The 25,316-nt window shown below is 49.9% G+C and overlaps 1 protein-coding gene across 1 annotated transcript in view; it reads left to right on the plus strand.

Annotated features, from left to right (window-relative positions):
• Positions 1 to 25,316, plus strand: part of LOC121276838 (alanine--glyoxylate aminotransferase 2, mitochondrial-like) — a 47,253-nt gene that overhangs the window by 19,999 nt on the left and 1,938 nt on the right. The window contains exons 5-6 of the mRNA XM_041185382.1: positions 24,771 to 24,859; positions 25,087 to 25,236. Of these exons, the coding sequence (XP_041041316.1) occupies positions 24,771 to 24,859; positions 25,087 to 25,236 (239 nt within the window). The remainder of the gene's footprint in view (positions 1 to 24,770; positions 24,860 to 25,086; positions 25,237 to 25,316) is intronic.

Consider the following 25,316-nt stretch of genomic DNA (forward strand, 5'->3'; position numbering starts at 1 on the left):
ACACTTGGTAGAATAGTTTGGGGAGGTTGGGTGTTGTGTACACTCGGTGGAATAGTTTGAGGAGATTGGGTGTTGTGTACACTCGGTGGAATAGTTTGAGGAGATTGGGTGTTGTGTACACTAGCTGGGACAGTTTTGAGAGATTGGGTGTTGTGTACACTCGGTGGAATAGTTTGTGGAGATTGGGTGATGTGTACACTCGGTGGAATAGTTTGGGGAGGTTGGGTGTTGCGGACACTCAGTGGGATAGTTTGGGGAGGTTGGGTGATGTGTACACTCGGTGGAATAGTTTGGGGAGGTTGGGTGTTGTGTACACTTGGTGGAATAGTTTGCGGAGGTTGGGTGTTGTGTACACTCGGTGGCATAGTTTGGGGACATTGGGTGTTGTGTACACTCGGCGTGATAATTTGGGGAGATGGGATGTTGTGTACACTCGGTGGAATAGTTTGTGGAGATTATTGTTGTGTACACTCGGTAGGACAGTTTGGGGAGATTGGGTGTTGCGTACACTCAGTGGAATAGCTTGGGGAGGTTGGGTGTTGCGTACACTCCGTGGGATAGTTTGGGGAGGATGGGTGTTGTGTACACTCGGTGGAATAGTTTGGGGAGGTTGGGTGTTGTGTACTCTTGGTGGAATAGTTTGCGGAGGTTGGGTGTTGTGTACACTCGGTGGGGTAGTTTGGGGACCTTGGGTGTTGTGTACACTCGGTGGGGTAGTTTGGTGAGATTGGGTGTTGTGTACACTCGGTGGCGTAGTTTGAGGAGATTGGGTGTTCTTTACACTCGGTGGGATAGTTTGGGGAGAGTGGGTGTTGTGTACACTCGGTGGGATAGTTTGGGGAGATTGGGTGTTGTGTACACTCAATGGGATAGTTTGGGGAGATTGGGTGTGGTGTATACTCGGTGTGATAGTTTGGGGAGATTGCGTGTTGTGTACACTCGGTGGAATAGTTTGAGGAGATTGGGTGTTGTGTACACTAGTTGGGACAGTTTTGGGAGAGTGGGTGTTGTGTACACTCGGTGGAATAGTTTGTGGAGATTGGGTGTTGTGTACACTCGGTGGGACAGTTTGGGGAGATTGGGTGTTGTGTACACTCGGTGGAATAGTTTGGGGAGGTTGGGTGTTGTGTACACTCGGTGGGGTAGTTTGGGGAGATTGGCTGCTGTGTTCACTCGATGTGATAGTTTGGGTGTTGTGTACACTCGGTGGAATCGTTTGGGGAGGTTGGGTGTTGTGTACACTCGGTGGAATAGTTTGGGGAGGTTGGGTGTTGTGTACACTCGGTGGGGTAGTTTGGGGAGATAGGGTGTTGTGTACACTCGGTGTGATGGTTTGGGGTGATTGGGTGTTGTGTACACTCGGTGGGATAGTTGAGGAGACTGGGTGTTTTGTACACTCGGTGGGATTGTTTGAGGAGTTTGGGTGTTGTGTACACTCGTTGGAATAGTTGAGGAGACTGTGTGCTGTGTGCACTCGGTGGGAGAGTTTGGGGAGATTGGGTGTTGTGTACACTCCGTGGGAGAATTTGAGGATATTGGGTGATGTGTACACTCAGTGGGATAGTTTGGGGAGGTTGGGTGTTGCGTACACTCAGTGGGATAGTTTGGGGAGTTTGGGTGTTGTGTACACTCGGTGGAATAGTTTGGGGAGGTTGGGTGTTGTGTACACTTGGTGGAATAGTTTGCGGAGGTTGGGTGTTGTGTACACTCGGTGGCGTAGTTTGGGGACATTGGGTGTTGTGTACACTCGGCGTGATAGTTTGGGGAGATGGGATGTTGTGTACACTCGGTGGAATAGTTTGTGGAGATTGGGTGTTGTGTACACTCGGTAGGACAGTTTGGGGACATTGGGTGTTGCGTACACTCAGTGGAATAGTTTGGGGAGGTTGGGTGTTGCGTACACTCCGTGGGATAGTTTGGGGAGGTTGGGTGTTGTGTACACTCGGTGGAATAGTTTGGGGAGGTTGGGTGTTGTGTACTCTTGGTGGAATAGTTTGCGGAGGTTGGGTGTTGTGTACACTCGGTGGGGTAGTTTGGGGACCTTGGGTGTTGTGTACACTCGGTGGGGTAGTTTGGTGAGATTGGGTGTTGTGTACATTCGGTGGCGTAGTTTGAGGAGATTGGGTGTTCTTTACACTCGGTGGGATAGTTTGGGGAGAGTGGGTGTTGTGTACACTCGGTGGGATAGTTTGGGGAGATTGGGTGTTGTGTACACTCAATGGGATAGTTTGGGGAGATTGGGTGTGGTGTATACTCGGTGTGATAGTTTGGGGAGATTGCGTGTTGTGTACACTCGGTGGAATAGTTTGAGGAGATTGGGTGTTGTGTACACTAGCTGGGACAGTTTTGAGAGATTGGGTGTTGTGTACACTCGGTGGAATAGTTTGTGGAGATTGGGTGTTGTGTACACTCGGTGGCGTAGTTTGAGGAGATTGGGTGTTGTGTACACTCAGTGGGATAGTTTGGGGAAAGTGGTTGTTGTGTACACTCGGTGGAATAGTTTTGGGAGATTGGGTGTGGTGTATACTCAGTGTGATAGTTTTGGGAGATTGGTTGTTGTGTACACTCGGTGGAATAGTTTGTGGAGATTGGGTGTTGTGTACACTCGGTGGGACAGTTTGGGGAGATTGGGTGTTGTGTACACTCGGTGCAATAGTTTGGGGAGGTTGGGTGTTGCGGACACTCAGTGGGATAGTTTGGGGAGGTTGGGTGTTGCGTAAACTCAGTGGGATAGTTTGGGGAGGTTGGGTGTTGTGTACACTCGGTGGAATAGTTTGGGGAGGTTGGGTGTTGTGTACACTTGGTGGAATAGTTTGCGGAGGTTGGGTGTTGTGTACACTCGGTGGCGTAGTTTGGGGACATTGGGTGTTGTGTACACTCGGTGGGATAGTTTGTGGAGATTGGGTGTTGTGTACACTCGGTGGGACAGTTTGGGGAGATTGGATGTTGTGTACACTCGGTGGAATAGTTTGGGGAGGTTGGGTGTTGTGTACACTCGGTGGGGTAGTTTGGGGAGATTGGCTGCTGTGTTCACTCGATGTGATAGTTTGGGTGTTGTGTACACTCGGTTGAATCGTTTCGGGAGGTTGGGTGTTGTGTGCACTTGGTGGAATAGTTTGGGGAGGTTGGGTGTTGTGTACACTCGGTGGGGTAGTTTGGGGAGATTGGGTGTTATGTACACTCGGTGTGATGGTTTGGGGTGATTGGGTGTTGTGTACACTCGGTGGGATAGTTGAGGAGACTGGGTGTTTTGTACACTCGGTGGGATTGTTTGAGGAGATTGGGTGTTGTGTACACTCGTTGGAATAGTTGAGGAGACTGTGTGCTGTGTGCACTCGGTGGGAGAGTTTGGGGAGATTGGGTGTTGTGTACACTGCGTGGGAGAATTTGAGGATATTGGGTGATGTGTACACTCGGTGGAATAGTTTGGGGAGTTTGGGTGTTGTGTACTCTCGGTGGGGTAGTTTGGGGAGTTTGGGTGTTGTGTACACTCGGTTTGATAGTTTGGGGAGATTGGGTGTTGTGTACACTCGGTGGAATATTTTGGGGAGGTTGGGTGTTGTGTACACTTGGTGTAATAATTTGGGGAGATTGGGTGTTGTGTACACTCAGTGTGACAGTTTGGGGAGATTGGGTGTTGTGTACACGCGGTGCGGTAGTTGAGGAGACTGGGTGGTGTGTGCACTCGGTGGGATAGTTTGAAGAGATTGGGTGTTGTGTACACTCGGTGGGATAGTAGAGGAGACTGGGTGATGTGTACACTCGGTGGGAAAGTTTGAGGAGATTGTGTGTTGTGCACACTCGGTGGGATTGTTAGAGGAGATTGGGTGTTGTGTACACTCGGTGGCGTAGTTTGAGGAGATTGGGTGTTGTGTACACTCAGTGGGATAGTTTGGGGAAAGTGGTTGTTGTGTACACTCGTTGGAATATTTTTTGGAGATTGGGTGTGGTGTATACTCGGTGTGATAGTTTTGGGAGATTGGTTGTTGTGTACACTCGGTGGAATAGTTTGTGGAGATTGGGTGTTGTGTACACTCGGTGGGACAGTTTGGGGAGATTGGGTGTTGTGTACACTCGGTGGAAGAGTTTGGGGAGGTTGGGTGTTGCGGACACTCAGTGGGATAGTTTGGGGAGGTTGGGTGTTGCGTACACTCAGTGGGATAGTTTGGGGAGGTTGGGTGTTGTGTACACTCGGTGGAATAGTTTGGGGAGGTTGGGTGTTGTGTACACTTGGTGGAATAGTTTGCGGAGGTTGGGTGTTGTGTACACTCGGTGGCGTAGTTTGGGGACATTGGGTGTTGTGTACACTCGGTGGGATAGTTTGGGGAGATTGGGTGTTGTGTACACTCGGTGGAATAGTTTGAGGAGATTGAGTGTTGTGCACACTCGGTGGGACAGTTTGGGGAGACTGGTTGTGGTGTACACTCGATGTGATACTTTGAGGAGATTGGGTGTTGTGTACACTCGATGTGATAGTTTGAGGAGATTGGGTGTTGTGTGCGCTCGGTGGGGGAGTTTGAGGAGATTTGATGTTGTGTACAATCAGTGGGATAGTTTGGGGAGATTGGGTGTTGTGTACACTCGATGTGATAGTTTGAGGAGATTGGGTGTTGTGTACACTCGGTGGCGTACTTTGAGGAGATTGGGTGTTGTGTGCACTCGGTGGGTTAGTTTGGAGAGAGTGGTTGTTGTGTACACTCGGTGGGATAGTTTTGGGAGATTGGGTGTGGTGTATACTCGGCGTGGTAGTTTGGGGAGATGGGATGTTGTGTACACTCGGTGGAATAGTTTGTGGAGATTGGGTGTTGTGTACACTCGGTAGGACAGTTTGGGGAGGTTGGGTGTTGCGTACACTCAGTGGGATAGTTTGGGGAGGTTGGGTGTTGTGTACACTCCGTGGGATAGTTTGGGGAGGTTGGGTGTTGTGTACACTCGGTGGAATAGTTTGGGGAGGTTGGGTGTTGTGTACTCTTGGTGGAATAGTTTGCGGAGGTTGGGTGTTGTGTACACTCGGTGGGGTAGTTTAGGGACATTGGGTGTTGTGTACACTCGGTGGGGTAGTTTGGTGAGATTGGGTGTTGTGTACACTCGGTGGCGTAGTTTGAGGAGGTTGGGTGTTCTTTACACTCGGTGGGATAGTTTGGGGAGAGTGGGTGTTGTGTACACTCGGTGGGATAGTTTGGGGAGATTGGGTGTTGTGTACACTCAGTGGGATAGTTTGGGGAGATTGGGTGTGGTGTATACTCGGTGTGATAGTTTGGGGAGATTGCGTGTTGTGTACACTCGGTGGAATAGTTTGAGGAGATTGGGTGTTGTGTACACTCGTTGGGACAGTTTGGGGAGATTGGGTGTTGTGTAAACTCGGTGGAATAGTTTGTGGAGATTGGGTGTTGTGTACACTCGGTGGCACAGTTTGGGGAGATTGGGTGTTGTGTACACTCGGTGGAATAGTTTGGGAAGGTTGGGTGTTGTGTACACTCGGTGGGGTAGTTTGGGGAGATTGGGTGCTGTGTACACTCGGTGGGGTAGTTTGGGGAGGTTGGGTGTTGCGTGCACTCAGTGGGATAGTTTGGGGATGTTGGGTGTTGTGTACACTCGGTGGGTTAGTTTGGCGAGATTGGGTGTTGTGTACACTCGATGTGATAGTTTGGGTGTTGTGTACAATCAGTGGAATCGTTTGGGGAGGTTGGGTGTTGAGTGCACTTGGTGGAATAGTTTGGGGAGATTGGTTGTTGTGTACACTTGGTGGAATAGTTTGGGGAGGCTGGGTGTTGTGTACTCTCGTTGGGGTAGTTTGGGGACATTGGGTGTTGTGTACACTCAGTGTGACAGTTTGGGGAGATTGGGTGATGTGTACACTCGGAGCGGTAGTTTAGGAGACTGGGTGGTGTGTACACTCGGTGGGATAGTTTGGGGGTGATTCGGTGTTGTGTACACTCGGTGGGATTGTTTGAGGAAATTGGGTGTTGTGTACACTCGGTGGGGTAGTTTGGGGACATTGGGTGTTGTATAAACTCGGTGGGGTAGTTTGGTGAGATTTGGTGTTGTGTACACTTGGTGGCGTAGTTTGAGGAGATTGGGTGTTCTTTACACTCGGTGGGATACTTTGGGGAGAGTGGGTGTTGTGTACACTCGGTGGGATAGTTTGGGGAGATTGGGTGCTGTGTACAATCAGTGGGATAGTTTGGGGAGATTGGGTGTGGTGTATACTCGGTGTGATAGTTTGGGGAGATTGCGTGTTGTGTACACTCGGTGGAATAGTTTGAGGAGATTGGGTGTTGTGTACACTCGTTGGGACAGTTTGGGGAGATTGGGTGTTGTGTATACTCGGTGGAATAGTTTGTGGAGATTGGGTGTTGTGTACACTCGGTGGGACAGTTTGGGGAGATTGGGTGTTGTGTACACTCGGTGGAATAGTTTGGGGAGGTTGGGTGTTGTGTACACTCGGTGGGGTAGTTTGGGGAGATTGGGTGCTGTGTACACTTGGTGGGGTAGTTTGGGGAGGTTGGGTGTTGCGTGCACTCAGTGGGATAATTTGGGGATGTTGGGTGTTGTGCACACTCGGTGGGTTAGTTTGGCGAGATTGGGTGTTGTGTACACTCGATGTGATAGTTTGGGTGTTGTGTACACTCAGTGGAATCGTTTGGGGAGGTTGGGTGTTGAGTGCACTTGGTGGAATAGTTTGGGGAGATTGGTTGTTGTGTACACTCGGTGGAATAGTTTGGGGAGGCTGGCTGTTGTGTACTCTCGTTGGGGTAGTTTGGGGAGATTGGGTGTTGTGTACACTCAGTGTGACAGTTTGGGGAGATTGGGTGATGTGTACACTCGGAGCGGTAGTTTAGGAGACTGGGTGGTGTGTACACTCGGTGGGATAGTTTGGGGGTGATTCGGTGTTGTGTACACTCGGTGGGATTGTTTGAGGAAATTGGGTGTTGTGTACACTCGGTGGGGTAGTTTGGGTACATTGGGTGTTGTATACACTCGGTGGGGTAGTTTGGTGAGATTTGGTGTTGTGTACACTTGGTGGCGTAGTTTGAGGAGATTGGGTGTTCTTTACACTCGGTGGGATAGTTTGGGGAGAGTGGGTGTTGTGTACACTCGGTGGGATAGTTTGGGGAGATTGGGTGTTGTGTACAATCAGTGGGATAGTTTGGGGAGATTGGGTGTGGTGTATACTCGGTGTGATAGTTTGGGGAGATTGCGTGTTGTGTACACTCGGTGGAATAGTTTGAGGAGATTGGGTGTTGTGTACACTCGTTGGGACAGTTTGGGGAGATTGGGTGTTGTGTACACTCGGTGGAATAGTTTGTGGAGATTGGGTGTTGTGTACACTCGGTGGGACAGTTTGGGGAGATTGGGTGTTGTGTACATTCGGTGGAATAGTTTGGGGAGTTTGGGTGTTGTGTACACTCGGTGGGGTAGTTTGGGGAGATTGGGTGCTGTGTACACTCGGTTGGGTAGTTTGGGGAGGTTGGGTGTGGCGTGAACTCAGTGGGATAGTTTGGGGATGTTGGGTGTTGTGTACACTCGGTGGGTTAGTTTGGTGAGATTGGGTGTTGTGTACACTCGATGTGATAGTTTGGGTGTTCTGTACACTCAGTGGACTCGTTTGGGGAGGCTGGGTGTTGTGTACTCTCGTTGGGGTAGTTTGGGGAGATTGGGTGTTGTGTGCACTCGGTGGAATAGTTTGTGGAGATTGGGTGTTGTGTACACTCGGTGGGACAGTTTGGGGAGATTGGGTGTTGTGTACACTCGGTGGAATAGTTTGGGGAGGTTGGGTGTTGTGTACACTTGGTGGAATAGTTTGCGGTGGTTGGGTGTTGTGTAAACTCGGTGGGGTAGTTTGGGGACATTGGGTGTTGTGTACACTCGGTGGGGTAGTTTGGTGAGATTGGGTGTTGTGCACACTCGGTGGTGTAGTTTGAGGAGATTGGGTGTTGTGTACACTCGGTGGGATAGTTTGGGGAGAGTGGGTGTTGTGTACACTCGGTGGGTTAGTTGGGGAGATTGGGTGTTGTGTACACTCAGTGGGATAGTTTGGGGAGATTGGGTGTGGTGTATACTCGGTGTGATAGTTTGGGGAGATTGCGTGTTGTGTACACTTGGTGGAATAGTTTGAGGAGATTGGGTGTTGTGCACACTCATTGGGACAGTTTGGGGAGATTGGGTGTTGTGTACACGCGGAGGAATAGTTTTTGGAATTGGGTGTTGTGTACACTCGGTGGCGTAGTTTGAGGAGATTGGGTGTTCTTTACACTCGGTGGGATAGTTTGGGGAGAGTGGGTGTTGTGTACACTCGGTGGGACAGTTTGGGGAGATTGGGTGTTGTGTACACTCGGTGGGGTAGTTTGGGAAGATTGGGTGTTGTGTACACTCGGTGTGGTAGTTTGGGGAGGTTGGGTGTTGCGTGCACTCAGTGGGATAGTTTGGGGAGATTGGGTGTTGTGTCAACTCGGTGGGTTAGTTTGGGGTGACTGGGTGTTGTGTACACTCTGTGGGATTGTTGAGGAGATTGGGTGTTGTGTACACTCGGTTGGATTGTTTGAGGTGTTTGGGTGTTGTGTACACTCGTTGTGAATTTGAGGAGACTGTGTGTTGTGTACACTCGTTGGGATAGTTAGGGGAGATTGGGTGTTGTGTACACTCCGTGGGAGAATTTGAGGAGATTGGGTGATGTGTACACTCGGTGAAATAGTTTGGGGAGGTTGGGTGTTGTGTACACTCGGTGGGGTAGTTTGGGGAGTTTGGGTGTTGTGTACACTCGGTTTGATAGTTTGGGGAGATTGGGTGTTGTGTACACTCGGTGGAATAGTTTGGGGAGGTTGGGTTTCGTGTACACTTGGTGGAATAGTTTGGGAAGGTTTGGTGTTGTGTAATCTCGGTGGGGTAGTTTGGGGAGATTGGTTGTTGTGTACACTCAGTGTGATAGTTTGGGGATATTGGGTGTTGTGTACACTCGGTGCGATAGTTGAGGAGACTGGGTGGTGTGTACACTCGGTGGGATAGTTTGGGGGAGATTCAGTGTTGTGTGCACTCGGTAGGATAGTTTGAGAAGATTGGGTGTTGTGTACACTCGGTTGGATAGTTGAGGAGACAGGGTGTTGTGTACACTCGGTGGGATTGTTTGGGGAGATTGTGTGTTGTGTACACTCCGTGGGACAGTTTGAGGAGATTGGGTGATGTGTACACTCGGTGGGATAGTTTGAGGAGATTGTATGTTGTGTACACTCGGTGGCATAGTTTGAGGAGATTGGGTGTTGTGTACACTCGGTGGGTTAGTTTGGGGAGAATGGTTGTTGTGTACACTCGGTGGGATAGTTTGGGGAGATTGGGTGTGGTGTATACTCGGTGTGATACTTTGGGGAGATTGGGTGTTGTGTACACTCGGTGGAATAGTTTTTGGAGATTGGTTGTAGTGTACACTCGGTGGGACAGTTTGGGGAGATTGGGTGTTGTGTACACTCGGTGGAATAGTTTGGGGAGGTTGGGTGTTGTGTACCCTTGGTGGGGTAGTTTGGGTAGATTGGGTGTTGTGTACACTCGGTGGGGTAGTTTGGGGAGGTTGGGTGTTGCGTGCACTCAGTGGGATAGTTTGGGGATGTTGGGTGTTGTGTACACTCGGTGGGTTAGTTTGGGGAGATTGGGTGTTGTGTACACTCGGTGAGGTAGCTTGGGGTGGTTGGGTTTTGCGTACACTTAGTGGGATAGTTTGGGGAGGTTGGGTGTTGTGTACACTCGGTGGAATAGTTTGGGGAGGTTGGCTGTTTTGTGCATTTGGTAGAATAGTTTGGGGAGGTTGGGTGTTGTGTACACTCGGTGGGGTAGTTTGGGGAGATTGGGTATTGTGTTCATTCGATGTGATAGTTTGGGTGTTGTGTACACTCGGTGGAATTGTTTGGGGAGGTTGGGTGTTGTTTGAACTTGGTGGAATAGTTTGGGGAGGTTGGGTGTTGTGTACACTTGGTGGGGTAGTTTGGGGAGATTGGGTGTTGTGTACACTCGGTGTGATAGTTTGGGGAGATTGGGTGTTGTGTACACTCGGTGGGATAGTTGTGGAGACTGTGTGTTGAGTACACTCGGTGGGATTGTTTGAGGAGTTTGGGTGTTGTGTACACTCGTTGGAAAAATTGAGGAGACTGTGTGCTGTGTGCACTCGGTGGGATAGTTTGGGGAGATTGGGTGTTGTGTACACTCCGTGGGAGAATTTGAGGAGATTGGGTGATGTGTACACTCGGTGGAATAGTTTGGGTAGGTTGGGTGTTGTGTACTCTCGGTGGGGTAGTTTGGGGAGTTTGGGTGTTGTGTACACTCGGTTTGATAGTTTGGGGAGATTGGGTGTTGTGTACACTCGGTGGAATGGTTTGGGGAGGTTGGGTGTTGTGTACTCTCGTTTGGGTAGTTTGGGGAGATTGGGTGTTGTGTACACTCAGTGTGACAATTTGGGGAGATTGGGTGTTGTGTACACTTGGTGCGGTAGTTGAGGAGACTGGGTGGTGTGTACACTCGTTGGGATAGTTTGGGGGAGATTCGGTATTGTGTACACTCGGTGGGATAGTTTGAGGAGATTGGGTGTTGTGTACACTCGGTGGGATAGTTTGGGGAACGTGGTTGTTGTGTGCAATCGGTGGGATAGTTTTGGGAGATTGGGAGTGGTGTATACTCGGTGTGATAGTTTTGGGAGATTGGGTGTTGTGTACACTCGGTGGAATAGTTTGTGGAGATTGGGTGTTGTGTACACTCGGTGGGACAGTTTGGGGAGATTGGGTGTTGTGTACACTCGGTGGGACAGTTTGGGGAGGTTGGGTGTTGTGTACACTCGGTGGAAAAGTTTGGGGAGGTTGGGTGTTGTGTACACTTGGTGGAATAGTTTGCAGAGTTTGGGTGTTGTGTACACTCGGTGGCATAGTTTGGGGACATTGGGTGTTGTGCACACTCAGTGGGGTAGTTTGAGGAGATTGGGTGATGTGTACACTCGGTGCGGTAGTTGAGGAGACTGCGTGGTGTGTACATTCGGTGGGATAGTTTGGGGGAGATTCGATGTTGTGTACACTCGATGGGATCGTTTGAGGAGATTGGGTGTTGTGTACACTCGGTGGGGTAGTTTAGGGACATTGGGTGTTGTGTACACTCGGTGGGGTAGTTTGGTGAGATTGGGTGTTGTGTACACTCGGTGGCATAGTTTGAGGAGATTGGGTGTTCTTTACACTCGGTGGGATAGTTTGGGGAGAGTGGGTGTTGTGTACACTCGGTGGGATAGTTTGGGGAGATTGGGTGTTGTGTACACTCAGTGGGATAGTTAGGGGAGATTGGGTGTGGTGTATACTCGGTGTGATAGTTTGGGGAGATTGCGTGTTGTGTACACTCGGTGGAATAGTTTGAGGAGATTGGGTGGTGTGTACACTCGTTGGGACAGTTTGGGGAGATTGGATGTTGTGTACACTCGGTGGAATAGTTTGTGGAGATTGGGTGTTGTGTACACTCGGTGGGACAGTTTGGGGAGATTGGATGTTGCGTGCACTTAGTGGGATAGTTTGGGGACGTTGGGTGTTGTGTACACTTGGTGGGTTAGTTTGGGGAGATTGGGTGTTGTGTACACACGGTGAGGTAGCTTGGGGTGGTTGGGTTTTGCGTACACTTAGTGGGATAGTTTGGGGAGGTTGGGTGTTGTGTACACTCGGTGGAATAGTTTGAGGAGGTTGGGTGTTGTGTACACTCGGTGGGGTAGTTTGGGGAGTTTGGGTATTGTGTTCACTCAATGTGATAGTTTGGGTGTTGTGTACACTCGGTGGAATCGTTTGGGGAGGTTGGGTGTTGTGTGCACTTGGTGGAATAGTTTAGGGAGGTTGGGTGTTGTGTACACTCGGTGGCGTAGTTTGGGGAGATTGGGTGTTGTGTACACTCGGTGTGATAGTTTTGGGAGATTGGGTGTTGTGTACACGCGGTGGGATTGTTTGAGGTGTTTGGGTGTTGTGTACACTCGTTGGAATAGTTGAGGAGACTGTGTGCTGTGTGCACTCGGTGGGACAGTTTGGGGAGATTGGGTGTTGTGTACACTCCGTGGGAGAATTTGAGGAGATTGGGTGATGTGTACACTCGGTGGAATAGTTTGGGGAGGTTGTGTGTTGTGTACTCTCGGTGGGGTAGTTTGGGGAGTTTGCGTGTTGTGTACACTCGGTTTGATAGTTTGGGGAGATTGGGTGTTGTGTACACTCGGTGGAATAGTTTGGGGAGGTTGGGTGTTGTGTACACTTGGTGGAATAGTTTGTGGAGGTTGGGTGTTGTGTACTCTCGTTGGGGTAGTTTGGGGAGATTGGGTGTTGTGTACACTCAGTGTGACTGTTTGGGGAGATTGGGTGATGTGTACACTCGGTGCGGTAGTTGAGGAGACTGGGTGGTGTGTACACTCGGTGGGATAGTTTGGGGAAAGTGGTTGTTGTGTGCACTCGCTGGGATTGTTTTGGGAGATTGGGAGTGGTGCATACTCGGTGTGATAGTTTTGGGAGATTGGGTGTTGTGTACACTCGGTGGAATAGTTTGTGGAGATTGGGTGTTGTGTACACTCGGTGGGACAGTTTGGGGAGATTGTGTGTTGTGTACACTCGGTGGAATAGTTTGGGGAGGTTGGGTGCTGCGTACACTCAGTGGGATAGTTTGGGGAGGTTGGGTGTTGCGTACACTCAGTGGGATAGTTTGGGGAGGTTGGGTGTTGTGTACACTCGGTGGCGTAGTTTGGGGATATTTGGTGTTGTGTACACTGGGTGGGGTAGTTTGGTGAGATTGTGTGTTGTGTACGCTCGGTGCGGTAGTTGAGGAGACTGCGTGGTGTGTACATTCGGTGGGATAGTTTGGGGGAGATTCGATGTTGTGTACACTCGATGGGATCGTTTGAGGAGATTGGGTGTTGTGTACACTCGGTGGGTAGTTTAGGGACATTGGGTGTTGTGTACACTCGGTGGGGTAGTTTGGTGAGATTGGGTGTTGTGTACACTCGGTGGCATAGTTTGAGGAGATTGGGTGTTCTTTACACTCGGTGGGATAGTTTGGGGAGAGTGGGTGTTGTGTACACTCGGTGGGATAGTTTGGGGAGATTGGGTGTTGTGTACACTCAGTGGGATAGTTAGGGGAGATTGGGTGTGGTGTATACTCGGTGTGATAGTTTGGGGAGATTGCGTGTTGTGTACACTCGGTGGAATAGTTTGAGGAGATTGGGTGTTGTGTACACTCGTTGGGACAGTTTGGGGAGATTGGATGTTGTGTACACTCGGTGGAATAGTTTGTGGAGATTGGGTGTTGTGTACACTCGGTGGGACAGTTTGGGGAGATTGGATGTTGCGTGCACTTAGTGGGATAGTTTGGGGACGTTGGGTGTTGTGTACACTTGGTGGGTTAGTTTGGGGAGATTGGGTGTTGTGTACACACGGTGAGGTAGCTTGGGGTGGTTGGGTTTTGCGTACACTTAGTGGGATAGTTTGGGAGGTTGGGTGTTGTGTACACTCGGTGGAATAGTTTGAGGAGGTTGGGTGTTGTGTACACTCGGTGGGGTAGTTTGGGAGTTTGGGTATTGTGTTCACTCAATGTGATAGTTTGGGTGTTGTGTACACTCGGTGGAATCGTTTGGGGAGGTTGGGTGTTGTGTGCACTTGGTGGAATAGTTTAGGGAGGTTGGGTGTTGTGTACACTCGGTGGCGTAGTTTGGGGAGATTGGGTGTTGTGTACACTCGGTGTGATAGTTTTGGGAGATTGGGTGTTGTGTACACGCGGTGGGATTGTTTGAGGTGTTTGGGTGTTGTGTACACTCGTTGGAATAGTTGAGGAGTCTGTGTGCTGTGTGCACTCGGTGGGACAGTTTGGGGAGATTGGGTGTTGTGTACACTCCGTGGGAGAATTTGAGGAGATTGGGTGATGTGTACACTCGGTGGAATAGTTTGGGGAGGTTGTGTGTTGTGTACTCTCGGTGGGGTAGTTTGGGGAGTTTGCGTGTTGTGTACACTCGGTTTGATAGTTTGGGGAGATTGGGTGTTGTGTACACTCGGTGGAATAGTTTGGGGAGGTTGGGTGTTGTGTACACTTGGTGGAATAGTTTGGGGAGGTTGGGTGTTGTGTACTCTCGTTGGGTTAGTTTGGGGAGATTGGGTGTTGTGTACACTCAGTGTGACAGTTTGGGGAGATTGGGTGTTGTGTACACTCGGTGGGACAGTTTGGGGAGGTTGGGTGTTGTGTACCCTCGGTGGAATAGTTTGGGGAGGTTGGGTGTTGTGTACACTTGGCGGAATAGTTTGCGGAGGTTGGGTGTTGTGTACACTCGGTGGGGTAGTTTGGGGACATTGGGTGTTGTGTACACTCGGTGGGGTTGTTTGGTGAGATTGGGTGTTGTGTACACTCGATGGCGTAGTTTGAGGAGATTTTTTGTTGTGTACACTCGCTGGGATAGTTTGGGGAGAGTGGGTGTTGTGTAAACTCGGTGGGTTAGTTGGGGAGATTGGGTGTTGTGTACACTCAGTGGGATAGTTTGGGGAGATTGGGTGTTGTGTATACTCGGTGTGATAGTTTGGGGAGATTGCGTGTTGTGTACACTCGGTGGAATAGTTTGAGGTGATTGGGTGTTGTGTACACTCGATGTTATAGCTTGAGGAGATTGGGTGTTGTGTGCACTCGGTGGGGTAGTTTGGGGAGATTTGGTGTTGTGTACAATCAGTGGGGTAGTTTGGGGAGATTGGGTGTTGTGTACACTTGGTGGAATAGTTTGCGGAGTTTGGGTGTTGTGTACACTCGGTGGCGTAGTTTGGGGACATTGGGTGTTGTGTACACTCAGTGGGGTAGTTTGAGGAGATTGGGTGATGTGTACACTCGGTGCGGTAGTTGAGGAGACTGCGTGGTGTGTACATTCGGTGGGATAGTTTGGGGGAGATTCGGTGTTGTGTACACTCGATGGGATCGTTTGAGGAGATTGGGTGTTGTGTACACTCGGTGGGGTAGTTTAGGGACATTGGGTGTTGTGTACACTCGGTGGGGTAGTTTGGTGAGATTGGGTGTTGTGTACACTCCGTGGGAGAATTTGAGGAGATTGGGTGTTGTGTACACTCGGTGGGATAGTTGAGGAGACTGGGTGTTGTGTACACTCGGTGGGATAGTTTGGGGAGATTGTGTGTTGTGTACACTCCGTGGGAGAGTTTGAGGAGATTGGGTGATGTGTACACTTGGTGGGATAGTTTGAGGAGATTGTGTGTTGTGTACACTTGTTGGGATATTTAGAGGAGATTGGGTGTTGTGTACACTCGGTGGCGTAGTTTGAGGAGATTGGGTGTTGTGTACACTCGGTGGGATAGTTTGGGGAAAGTGGTTGTTGTGTACACTCGGTGGGATAGTTTTGGGTGATTGGGAGTGGTGTATAGTCGGTGTGATAGTTTTGGGAGATTGGGTGTGGTGTACACTCGGTGGAATAGTTTGTGGAGATTGGGTGTTGTGTACACTCGGTGGGACAGTTTGGGGAGATTGGGTGTTGCGTACACTCAGTGGGATAGTTTTGGGAGGTTGGGTGTTGTGTACACTTGGTGGAATAGTTTGGGGAGTTTGGGTGTTGTGTACACTCGGTGGCGTAGTTTGGGGACATTGGGTGTTGTGTACACTCAGTGGGGTAGTTTGAGGAGATTGGGTGATGTGTACACTCGGTGCGGTAGTTGAGGAGACTGCGTGGTGTGTACATTCGGTGGGATAGTTTGGGGGAGATTCGTTGTTGTGTACACTCGATGGGATCGTTTGAGGAGATTGGGTGTTGTGTACACTTGGTGGGGTAGTTTAGGGACATTGGGTGTTGTGTACACTCGGTGGGGTAGTTTGGTGAGATTGGGTGTTTTGTACACTCGGTGGCGTAGTTTGAGGAGATTGGGTGTTCTTTACACTCGGTGGGATAGTTTGGGGAGAGTGGGTGTTGTGTACACTCGGTGGGATAGTTTGGGGAGATTGGGTGTTGTGTACACTCAGTGGGATAGTTAGGGGAGATTGGGTGTGGTGTATACTCGGTGTGGTAGTTTGGGGAGATTGCGTGTTGAGTACACTCGGTGGAATAGTTTGAGGAGATTGGGTGTTGTGTACACTCGTTGGGACAGTTTGGGGAGATTGGGTGTTGTGTACACTCGGTGGAATAGTTTGTGGAGATTGGGTGTTGTGTACACTCGGTGGGACAGTTTGGGGAGATTGGATGTTGTGTACACTCGGTGGAATAGTTTGGGGAGGTTGGGTGTTGTGTACACTCGGTGGGGTAGTTTGGGGAGATTGGGTGTTGTGTATACTCGGTGGGGTAGTTTGGGGAGGTTGGGTGTTGCGTGCACTCAGTGGGATAGTTTGGGGATGTTGGGTGTTGTGTACACTTGGTGGGTTAGTTTGGGGAGATTGGGTGTTGTGTACACACGGTGAGGTAGCTTGGGGTGGTTGGGTTTTGCGTACACTTAGTGGGATAGTTTGGGGAGGTTGGGTGTTGTGTACACTCGGTGGACTAGTTTGGGGAGGTTGGGTGTTGTGTACACTCGGTGGGGTAGTTTGGGGAGTTTGGGTATTGTGTTCACTCAATGTGATAGTTTGGGTGTTGTGTACACTCGGTGGAATCGTTTGGGGAGGTTGGGTGTTGTGTACACTCGGTGGCGTAGTTTGGGGAGATTGGGTGTTGTGTACACTCGGTGTGATAGTTTTGGGAGATTGGGTGTTGTGTACACTCAGTGGGATTGTTTGAGGTGTTTGGGTGTTGTGTACACTCGTTGGAATAGTTGAGGAGACTGTGTGCTGTGTGCACTCGGTGGGATAGTTTGGGGAGATTGGGTGTTGTGTACACTCCGCGGGAGAATTTGAGGAGATTGGGTGATGTGTACACTCGGTGGAATAGTTTGGGGAGGTTGGGTGTTGTGTACTCTCGGTGGGGTAGTTTGGGGAGTTTGGGTGTTGTGTACACTCGGTTTGATAGTTTGGGGAGATTGGGTGTTGTGTACACTCGGTGGAATAGTTTGGGGAGGTTGGGTGTTGTGTACACTTGGTGGAATAGTTTGGGGAGGTTGGGTGTTGTGTACTCTCGTTGGGGTAGTTTGGGGAGATTGGGTGTTGTGTACACTCAGTGTGACAGTTTGGGGAGATTGGGTGATGTGTACACTCGGTGCGGTAGTTGAGGAGACTGGGTGGTGTGTACACTCGTTGGGATAGTTTGGGGGAGATTTGGTGTTGTGTACACTCGGTGGGATAGTTTGAGGAGATTGGGTGTTGTGTACACTCGGTGGGATAGTTGAGGATACTGGGTGTTGTGTGCACTCGGTGGGATAGTTTGGGGAGATTGTGTGTTGTGTACACTCGGTGGGATAGTTGAGGAGACTGGGTGTTGTGTACACTCGGTGGGATAGTTTGGGGAGATTGTGTGTTGTGTACACTCCGTGGGAGAGTTTGAGGAGATTGGGTGATGTGTACACTTGGTGGGATAGTTTGAGGAGATTGTGTGTTGTGTACACTTGTTGGGATATTTAGAGGAGATTGGGTGTTGTGTACACTCGGTGGGATAGTTTGGGGAAAGTGGTTGTTGTGTACACTCGGTGGGATAGTTTTGGGTGATTGGGAGTGGTGTATAGTCGGTGTGATAGTTTTGGGAGATTGGGTGTGGTGTACACTCGGTGGAATAGTTTGTGGAGATTGGGTGTTGTGTACACTCGGTGGGACAGTTTGGGGAGATTGGGTGTTGCGTACACTCAGTGGGATAGTTTTGGGAGGTTGGGTGTTGTGTACACCTGGTGGAATAGTTTGGGAGGTTTGGGTGTTGTGTACACTCGGTGGCGTAGTTTGGGGACATTGGGTGTTGTGTACACTCAGTGGGGTAGTTTGAGGAGATTGGGTGATGTGTACACTCGGTGCGGTAGTTGAGGAGACTGCGTGGTGTGTACATTCGGTGGGATAGTTTGGGGGAGATTCGTTGTTGTGTACACTCGATGGGATCGTTTGAGGAGATTGGGTGTTGTGTACACTCGGTGGAATAGTTTGTGGAGATTGGGTGTTGTGTACACTCGGTGGGACAGTTTGGGGAGATTGGATTTTGTGTACACTCGGTGGAATAGTTTGGGGAGGTTGGGTGTTGTGTACACTCGGTGGGGTTGTTTGGGGAGATTGGGTGTTGTGTATACTCGGTGGGGTAGTTTGGGGAGGTTGGGTGTTGCGTGCACTCAGTGGGATAGTTTGGGGATGTTGGGTGTTGTGTACACTTGGTGGGTTAGTTTGGGGAGATTGGGTGTTGTGTACACACGGTGAGGTAGCTTGGGGTGGTTGGGTTTTGCGTACACTTAGTGGGATAGTTTGGGGAGGTTGGGTGTTGTGTACACTCGGTGGAATAGTTTGGGGAGGTTGGGTGTTGTGTACACTCGGTGGGGTAGTTTGGGGAGTTTGGGTATTGTGTTCACTCAATGTGATAGTTTGGGTGTTGTGTACACTCGGTGGAATCGTTTGGGGAGGTTGGGTGTTGTGTACACTCGGTGGCGTAGTTTGGGGAGATTGGGTGTTGTGTACACTCGGTGTGATAGTTTTGGGAGATTGGGTGTTGTGTACACTCAGTGGGATTGTTTGAGGTGTTTGGGTGTTGTGTACACTCGTTGGAATAGTTGAGGAGACTGTGTGCTGTGTGCACTCGGTGGGATAGTTTGGGGAGATTGGGTGTTGTGTACACTCCGTGGGAGAATTTGAGGAGATTGGGTGATGTGTACACTCGGTGGAATAGTTTGGGGAGGTTGGGTGTTGTGTACTCTCGGTGGGGTAGTTTGGGGAGTTTGGGTGTTGTGTACACTCGGTTTGATAGTTTGGGGAGATTGGGTGTTGTGTACACTCGGTGGAATAGTTTGGGGAGGTTGGGTGTTGTGTACACTTGGTGGAATAGTTTGGGGAGGTTGGGTGTTGTGTACTCTCGTTGGGGTAGTTTGGGGAGATTGGGTGTTGTGTACACTCAGTGTGACAGTTTGGGGAGATTGGGTGATGTGTACACTCGGTGCGGTAGTTGAGGAGACTGGGTGGTGTGTACACTCGTTGGGATAGTTTGGGGGAGATTTGGTGTTGTGTACACTCGGTGGGATAGTTTGAGGAGATTGGGTGTTGTGTACACTCGGTGGGATAGTTGAGGATACTGGGTGTTGTGTGCACTCGGTGGGATAGTTTGGGGAGATTGTGTGTTGTGTACACTCCGTGGGAGAGTTTGAGGAGATTGGGTGATGTGTACACTCGGTGGGATAGTTTGAGGAGATTGTGTGTTGTGTACACTCGGTGTGATAGTTAGAGGAGATTAGGTGTTGTGTACACTCGGTGGCATAGTTTGAGGAGATTGGGTGTTGCGTACACTCGGTGGGATAGTTTGGGGAAAGTGGTTGTTGTGTACACTCGGTGTGATAATTTTGGGAGATTGGGTGTTGTGTACACTCGGTGGAATAGTTTGTGGAGATTGGGTGTTGTGTACACTCGGTGGGACAGTTTGGGGAGATTGGGTGTTGTGTACACTCGGTGGAATAGTTTGGGGAGGTTGGGTGTTGCGTACACTCAGTGGGATAGTTTGGGGAGGTTGGGTGTTGCGTACACTCAGTGGGATAGTTTGGGGAGGTTGGGTGTTGTGTACACTCGGTGGAATAGTCTGGGGAGGTTGGGTGTTGTGTACACTTGGTGGAATAGTTTGGGGAGGTTGGGTGTTGCGTGCACTCAGTGGGAAGATAGTTTGGGTGACCTGGGTTGGGAGATGGTTGTGTACACTCGGTGAGGTAGCTTGGTGTGGTTGGGTTTTGCGTACACTTAGTGGTATAGTTTGGGGAGGTTGGGTGTTGTGTACACTCGGTGGAATAGTTTGGGGAGGTTGGGTGTTGTGTACACTCGTTGGGGTAGTTTGGGGAGTTTGGGTATTGTGTTCACTCAATGTGATAGTTTGGGTGTTGTGTACACTCGGTGGAATCGTTTGGGGAGGTTGGGTGTTGTGTGCACTTGGTGGAATAGTTTAGGGAGGTTGGGTGTTGTGTACACTCGGTGGCGTAGTTTGGGGAGATTGGGTGTTGTGTACTTTCGGTGTGATAGTTTGGGTAGATTGGGTGTTGTGTACACTCGGTGGGATTGTTTGAGGAGATTGGGTGTTGTGTACACTCGGTGGGACAGTTTGGGGAAAGTGATTGTTGTGTACACTCGGTGTGATAGTTTTGGGAGATTGGGTGTTGTGTACACTCGGTGGCGTAGTTTGGGGAGATTGGGTGTTGTGTACACTCGGTGTGATAGTTTGGGTAGATTGGGTGTTGTGTACACTCGGTGGGATTGTTTGAGGAGATTGGGTGTTGTGTACACTCGGTGGGACAGTTTGGGGAAAGTGATTGTTGTGTACACTCGGTGTGATAGTTTTGGGAGATTGGGTGTTGTGTACACTCGGTGGAATAGGTTGTGGAGATTGGGTGTTGTGTACACTCGGTGGGACTTGGTTGTGGAGATTGGGTGTTGTGTACACTCAGTGGGATAGTTTGGGGAGGTTGGGTGTTGTGTACACTCAGTGGGATAGTTTGGGGAGGTTGGGTTTTGTGTACACTCGGTGGAATAGTTTGGGGAGGTTGGGTGTTGTGTACACTTGGTGGAATAGTTTGGGGAGGTTGGGTGTTGTGTACACTCGGTGGAATAGTTTGCGGATGTTGGGTGCTGTGTACACTCGGTGGCGTAGTTTGGGGACATTGGGTGTTGTGTACACTCGGTGAGGTAGTTTGGTGAGATTGGGTGTTGTGTACACTCGGTGGCGTTATTTGAGGAGATTGGGTGTTGTTTACACTCGGTGGGATAGTTTGGGGAGAGTGGGTGTTGTGTACACTCGGTGGGCTAGTTTGGGGAGATTGGGTGTTGTGTACACTCAATGGGATAGTTTGGGGAGATTGGGTGTGGTGTATACTCGGTGTGTTAGTTTGGGGAGATTGTGTGTGTGTACACTCGGTGGAATAGTTTGAGGAGATTGGGTGTTGTGTACACTCGGTGGGACAGTTTGGGGAGATTTGGTGTTGTGTACACTCGATGTGATAGTTTGAGGAGATTGGGGGTTGTGTACACTCGATGTGTTAGTTTGAGGAGTTTGGGTGTTGTGTACACGCGGTGGGGTAGTTTGGGGAGATTTGGTGTTGTGTACACTCGATGTGATAGTTTGAGGAGATTGGGTGTTGTGTACACTCGATGTGATATTTTGAGTAGATTGGGTGTTGTGTACACTCGGTGGGGTAGTTTGGGGAGTTTGGGTATTGTGTTCACTCAATGTGATAGTTTGGGTGTTGTGTACACTCGGTGGAATCGTTTGGGGAGGTTGGGTGTTGTGTACACTCGGTGGCGTAGTTTGGGGAGATTGGGTGTTGTGTACACTCGATGTGATAGTTTTGGGAGATTGGGTGTTGTGTACACTCAGTGGGATTGTTTGAGGTGTTTGGGTGTTGTGTACACTCGTTGGAATAGTTGAGGAGACTGTGTGCTGTGTGCACTCGGTGGGATAGTTTGGGGAGATTGGGTGTTGTGTACACTCCGTGGGAGAATTTGAGGAGATTGGGTGATGTGTACACTCGGTGGAATAGTTTGGGGAGGTTGGGTGTTGTGTACGCTCGGTGGGGTAGTTTGGGGAGTTTGGGTGTTGTGTACACTCGGTTTGATAGTTTGGGGAGATTGGGTGTTGTGTACACTCGGTGGAATAGTTTGGGGAGGTTGGGTGTTGTGTACACTTGGTGGAATAGTTTGGGGAGGTTGGGTGTTGTGTAATCTCGTTGGGGTAGTTTGGGGAGATTGGGTGTTGTGTACACTCAGTGTGACAGTTTGGGGAGATTGGGTGATGTGTACACTCGGTGCGGTAGTTGAGGAGACTGGGTGGTGTGTACACTCGGTGGGATAGTTTGGGGGAGATTTGGTGTTGTGTACACTCGGTGGGATAGTTTGAGAGATTGGGTGTTGTGTACACTCGGTGGGATAGTTGAGGATACTGGGTGTTGTGTGCACTCGGTGGGATAGTTTGGGGAGATTGAGTGTTGTGTACACTCCGTGGGAGAGTTTGAGGAGATTGGGTGATGTGTACACTCGGTGGGATAGTTTGAGGAGATTGTGTGTTGTGTACACTCGGTGTGATAGTTAGAGGAGATTAGGTGTTGTGTACACTCGGTGGCATAGTTTGAGGAGATTGGGTGTTGTGTACACTCGGTGGGATAGTTTGGGGAAAGTGGTTGTTGTGTACACTCGGTGTGATAATTTTGGGAGATTGGGTGTTGTGTACACTCGGTGGAATAGTTTGTGGAGATTGGGTGTTGTGTACACTCGGTGGGACAGTTTGGGGAGATTGGGTGTTGTGTACACTCGGTGGAATAGTTTGGGGAGGTTGGGTGTTGCGTACACTCAGTGGGATAGTTTGGGGAGGTTGGGTGTTGCGTACACTCAGTGGGATAGTTTGGGGAGGTTGGGTGTTGTGTACACTCGGTGGAATAGTCTGGGGAGGTTGGGTGTTGTGTGCACTCAGTGGGATAGTTTGGGGATGTTGGGTGTTGTGTACACTCGGTGAGGTAGCTTGGTGTGGTTGGGTTTTGCGTACACTTAGTGGTATAGTTTGGGGAGGTTGGGTGTTGTGTACACTCGGTGGAATAGTTTGGGGAGGTTGGGTGTTGTGTACACTCGTTGGGGTAGTTTGGGGAGTTTGGGTATTGTGTTCACTCAATGTGATAGTTTGGGTGTTGTGTACACTCGGTGGAATCGTTTGGGGAGGTTGGGTGTTGTGTGCACTTGGTGGAATAGTTTAGGGAGGTTGGGTGTTGTGTACACTCGGTGGCGTAGTTTGGGGAGATTGGGTGTTGTGTACTTTCGGTGTGATAGTTTGGGTAGATTGGGTGTTGTGTACACTCGGTGGGATTGTTTGAGGAGATTGGGTGTTGTGTACACTCGGTGGGACAGTTTGGGGAAAGTGATTGTTGTGTACACTCGGTGTGATAGTTTTGGGAGATTGGGTGTTGTGTACACTCGGTGGCGTAGTTTGGGGAGATTGGGTGTTGTGTACACTCGGTGTGATAGTTTGGGTAGATTGGGTGTTGTGTACACTCGGTGGGATTGTTTGAGGAGATTGGGTGTTGTGTACACTCGGTGGGACAGTTTGGGGAAAGTGATTGTTGTGTACACTCGGTGTGATAGTTTTGGGAGATTGGGTGTTGTGTACACTCGGTGGAATAGGTTGTGGAGATTGGGTGTTGTGTACACTTGGTGGAATTAGTTGTGGAGATTGGGTGTTGTGTACACTCAGTGGGATAGTTTGGGGAGGTTGGGTGTTGCGTACACTCAGTGGGATAGTTTGGGGAGGTTGGGTTTTGTGTACACTCGGTGGAATAGTTTGGGGAGGTTGGGTGTTGTGTACACTTGGTGGAATAGTTTGGGGAGGTTGGGTGTTGTGTACACTCGGTGGAATAGTTTGCGGATGTTGGTTGCTGTGTACACTCGGTGGCGTAGTTTGGGGACATTGGGTGTTGTGTACACTCGGTGAGGTAGTTTGGTGAGATTGGGTGTTGTGTACACTCGGTGGCGTTATTTGAGGAGATTGGGTGTTGTTTACACTCGGTGGGATAGTTTGGGGAGAGTGGGTGTTGTGTACACTCGGTGGGCTAGTTTGGGGAGATTGGGTGTTGTGTACACTCAATGGGATAGTTTGGGGAGATTGGGTGTGGTGTATACTCGGTGTGTTAGTTTGGGGAGATTGTGTGTTGTGTACACTCGGTGGAATAGTTTGAGGAGATTGGGTGTTGTGTACACTCGGTGGGACAGTTTGGGGAGATTTGGTGTTGTGTACACTCGATGTGATAGTTTGAGGAGATTGGGTGTTGTGTACACTCGATGTGTTAGTTTGAGGAGTTTGGGTGTTGTGTACACGCGGTGGGGTAGTTTGGGGAGATTTGGTGTTGTGTACACTCGATGTGATAGTTTGAGGAGATTGGGTGTTGTGTACACTCGATGTGATATTTTGAGGAGATTGGGTGTTGTGTACCATCGCTGTGATAATTTGAGGACATTGGGTGTGGTGTACATTCGGTCGAATAGTTTGGGGAGATTGGGTGTTGCGTACAATCGGTGGAATAGTTTTGGGAGGTTGGGTGTTGCGTACACTCAGTGGGATAGTTTGCGGAGGTTAGGTGTTGTGTACACTTGTTGGAATAGTTTGGGGAGGTTGGATGTTGTGTACACTCGGTGGGGTAGTTTTGGGAGATTGGGTGTTGTGCACACTCGGTGGAGTAGTTTGGGGAGATTGGGTGTTGTGTACACTTGGTGGGGTAGTTTGGGGAGATCGGATGTTGTGTACACTCGCTGGGGTATTTTGGGGAGATTGGGTGTTGTGTACACTCGGTGGGATATTTTGGGGTGATTGGGTGTTTTGTACACTCGGTGGGATAGTTTGGGGAGATTGGGTGTTGTGTACACTCGGTGGGATAGTTTGGGGAGATTGGGTGTTGTGTACACTCGGTGGAATAGTTTGGGGAGATTGGGTGTTGTGTACACTTGGTGGGATAGTTTGGGGAGATTGGGTGTTGTGTACACTCGGTGTGATAGTTTGGGGAGATTGGGTGTTGTGTACACTTGGTGGGATAGTTTGGGGAGATTGGGTGTTGTGTACACTCGGTGTGATAGTTTGGGGAGATTGGGTGTTGTGTACACTCGGTGGGATAGTTTGGGGAGATTGGGTGTTGTGTACACTCGGTGGGATAGTTTGAGGAAAATGGAATCTTCACTCTGTTTCTATTTCTGCTTTTCAGAGATTGCTGCCTCATTGTCTGTGGCGATGACCTTCAACACATTCGGAGGGAACCCACTGGCTTGTGTGATTGGATCCACTGTCCTCGAGGTCAGATTCTCTACAAGCAATAATTCAGATTGAAGGAGAGGCTGACACAAACTGTGTGAATGTGCGCAGTGTGAAAGTGTGAGCATAAGCATTGCAAGTGTTTAGTGTACCCACACGCTGTGTAACCACGTGCAATGCAGCCGTGTGAAGCCAGACATTGACCCTGCGGCAGTGACTTTGCTGTAATAAGGTGTTTGTGGTGCTGATGCTGTGTTTCCTCTTGGAAGGTGATCGAAGCAGACGGTTTGATGGCAAATTGTGAAACACTCGGAACACACTTACTGCTCGAGTTAGCGAATCTGCGTGATGAGTTTGAGATCGTTGGTGATGTGCGAGGGAAGGGACTGATGGTCGGCGTCGAGATGGTACAAGATAAGGTGTGTGGACCCCCACCCACTGAGCTGGTCCAGTGGAGCTGGCAGTGAAAGCGGGGAGATGGGGAGTGGGAGTGTGGGTG

This window comes from Carcharodon carcharias, chromosome 4, assembly GCF_017639515.1.
Source record: "Carcharodon carcharias isolate sCarCar2 chromosome 4, sCarCar2.pri, whole genome shotgun sequence".
In the NCBI taxonomy this organism is placed as follows: domain Eukaryota; kingdom Metazoa; phylum Chordata; class Chondrichthyes; order Lamniformes; family Lamnidae; genus Carcharodon; species Carcharodon carcharias.